Consider the following 3,055-nt stretch of genomic DNA (forward strand, 5'->3'; position numbering starts at 1 on the left):
ATGCACACTTTGGATTTCATTTCTGCTGTAAGAGGGAGAGAGGACAATTAATAAGTTCTGCTTTAGCTCTATCCACATTCACTAAAACCTTGGCTTCCTGAATCCATCTGGAACCTTCATTTTGAAGAGGTGTGAGGAGAACACTGGTTTATAAACGTAAATGAAGAAATTTTTTTTTCTCTTTTAAGTTCAGACTCTTTAGAATCTATCCATGGACCTCTCAAGGTCTACACACTCTAGATGAGGGGTTGGCAACATTTTTGGCCATGAGAGCCATAAACACCACATTTTTTAAAATGTAATTTCATGAGAGCCTTACAGTGCTCACAGTGTGAGCTCCTGTAAAAGTGCCTGAAAAAAAATTGACTTTATGGCTCCTGCAGAAAGAGCCATACGTTGCGGACCCCTGTTCTAGATGAAGAACTTCAACCCCAGTTATGTATTCTTTGGCAACATGGTTAACCCTTACCTTCCATTTTGGATTCAATACTATATATTGGTTCTAAGACAAAAGAGTGCTAAGGGCTAGGCAATAGGGATGAAGTGACTTGACCAGGGTCAGACAGCTAGGAAACCTGTCTGAGGCCATATTTGAACCCAGAACCTCCCATTCCTGGGCCTGATTATCCGTTGAGTCAACTAACTGTCCCCCAATGGAAAAATTTCTAAGGGAGGAGAGAGGGTTGTGAGGAAGGGAGATAAACACAGTCAAAATGTTGAAAAAAATTAATGTTAAAATATTTAATGTGGGGGCAGCTGGGTAGCTCAGTGGATTGAGATTCAGGCCTAGAGACGGGAGGTCCTAGGTTCAAATCTGACCTCAGACACTTCCCAGCTGTGTGACCCTGGGCAAGTCACTTGACCCCCATTGCCTACCCTTACCACTCTTCTGCCTTGGAGCCAATACACAGTATTGACTTCAAGACGGAAGGTAAGGGTTTATAAAAAAAAATATTTAATGTAATTGGAAAATAGTCAAGGTAATAAAAATATAACCTTTTAAAAATGGAATTCTCTGGCCCTGCTAACAATGAAACTGAGTTTTGCTAGGGGAAGAAGATTCTCTAGGATTGGGGCAAGATAGGGAACCCCTCTTCTTACCAATATACAACTTCTCTTTTTCTCCTTTTCCTCTCTGGTTCCTTTTACACCTTCACACAAGGCAGGACCTTGAAGACTGTACAGAGCCAAGTTCCCTGGGATAAAGGAGGAAACCTGACCATTGGCTTTGGGTCTGACTACAGTCAGTAGGCTCTTTGCTTCTTGACTTAACCTGGAGGTTACATTTGAAAGAAGTAAAGTGGGAGAACTTTGGTACTAGAGTCAGATAATATGGGTTGGAATTCCTGTCTCTGCTGAAGGGAATATACCATTTACACAAGATAACAAATAAAATGTTGTGATTTTAAAAACTCAGCTATAACACTAGAAATTATCATATTCATGTCAGAAAAAAAGCCTGGCTACCCATTTAAGTGGCAAAGAAAAATCATTGGGAAGTTGTAATGACTTAAATTCACTGAGTTGTTTGACTTGGTACAAATTGGCGAATCTCCCTGGAGCCCAGTTTGCTAAAGTATCATATAAAGGGAGATGATTTATAAAGTTCCTTCCAGTTCTCAGTTCTATTGCTCATGCCATTTTGGAATATTTGAAGTAGAACCACTCAGAATCTCCTGACTTGAGGNGGATTACATAGGATCCATTCAAGACTCCTATTTCAATGAATTGCTGAAGAAGTGTGGAAACCGATATTGCTCACTGGACAATAGAGCAAGTGGAGCTCAGAGGGATGCCCAGGTTTCAGAGCTGATGGCCATGATCTTTGGCATGATGCAAGAGAATGGAGGCACCCACTACACCAAAGATTTATATAAATCTGTGGAAGCATATCTCCAGAAGAAGACAAGGGAAAGTGTGGAATACATCAAGGGACAGTATGAGAGGGAAATAAAAGAAATTAGGCAACAGAGTGGGACATTTGCTCATCAAGAAGAGATGAAAAAAAGGCAGGAAGCCGAAAATAACTTCCAGAGAAGTATTGAGGAAGCCCGGAGGAAGGCTGAGCAGGATAAGGATATAGTTTCCCAAGTGGTTGAGTTTATTATGGCCATTGTTGCAACATGCTTTCTTAAGATAATCTTCCTGTAGACCTAATAACATCCAGAATTCTTTTCATATCTAGTTTTACTCTGGCCTGCATTCATAGAGACATACTTTTCTTGGGAGAAGAGTGGTAAGAGCTAGGCAATTGGAGTTAAGCACCTTGCCCAGGGTCACCTAGCTAAGAAATATATGAGGCCATATTTGAGCTCAGGATCTTCAAATTCCAGTCCTAGTGCTCTATCTATTGAACCACCTAGAAATGCCCCTGAGATATACTGTCCTAAAATGATGCCCAACCCAGCAGTAGGGAGCCTTCACAAACTATATTTCTGAGCCACATTTTCTCATCAGATTCCAAGTCTCTTACGTGATTATTCAATCTTTAATCAACCCCAAAGGAAAGTCTGAGTGGGGAGGGGGGGAGAAATAAAGCATAAGGGCTGAAAATTTAAAGTTAACTAGAAAAAACAGAGAGATGATAAATAAGATATATAGATTTAGAGGTTTTTAATAGAGTTTTGAAAAAGTTTCTTTATGAATCATTCTTTATTTTAAAAACATCCTTACCGACCTAGAGACTCTGTTAGTCTGTTAGTTTAGAAACCCAAGAATCAATTTTATACAAATTACTATGTTCCCTAAACTATTTTTTTTGGTTTTTGGAAATATGAAGGACTGAAAAATTTTTTTTTTCATTAGGAGAAAAAAATAACTTGCCTTGACTGTATTAAAAAAACTTACTCTCTTTTTTAGGGTTGTTTAAGATTTTTCTTTGGTTTTCTGACTAACTTCTTTGGGTTACTTATACTTTTTATGGCATCTTGTGTTTTTATGTTTTGTCGTATTCTTGTTACTGTTTATTCAGTATTGTTAAACTATAACTTGGCATGGTTCAGGTTATGCTTCTTTATTTATTCTGATTTTGCTAAAATTTTGCCTTACTTATTTG

General features: G+C 38.5%; 1 protein-coding gene across 1 annotated transcript; it reads left to right on the forward strand.

Annotated features, from left to right (window-relative positions):
* Positions 1-1,686: 1,686 nt before the first annotated feature.
* Positions 1,687-2,151, forward strand: LOC123256212 (GTPase IMAP family member 4-like; the record flags this gene model as incomplete). Its single annotated transcript, XM_044684883.1, has 1 exon — positions 1,687-2,151. A coding segment is annotated over one exon (465 nt), but the record flags the coding sequence as incomplete, so codon positions are not given.
* Between the last annotated feature and the right edge of the window lie 904 nt (positions 2,152-3,055).

The sequence above is a fragment of the Gracilinanus agilis genome, unplaced genomic scaffold (assembly GCF_016433145.1).
Source record: "Gracilinanus agilis isolate LMUSP501 unplaced genomic scaffold, AgileGrace unplaced_scaffold57056, whole genome shotgun sequence".
Lineage (NCBI taxonomy): Eukaryota > Metazoa > Chordata > Mammalia > Didelphimorphia > Didelphidae > Gracilinanus > Gracilinanus agilis.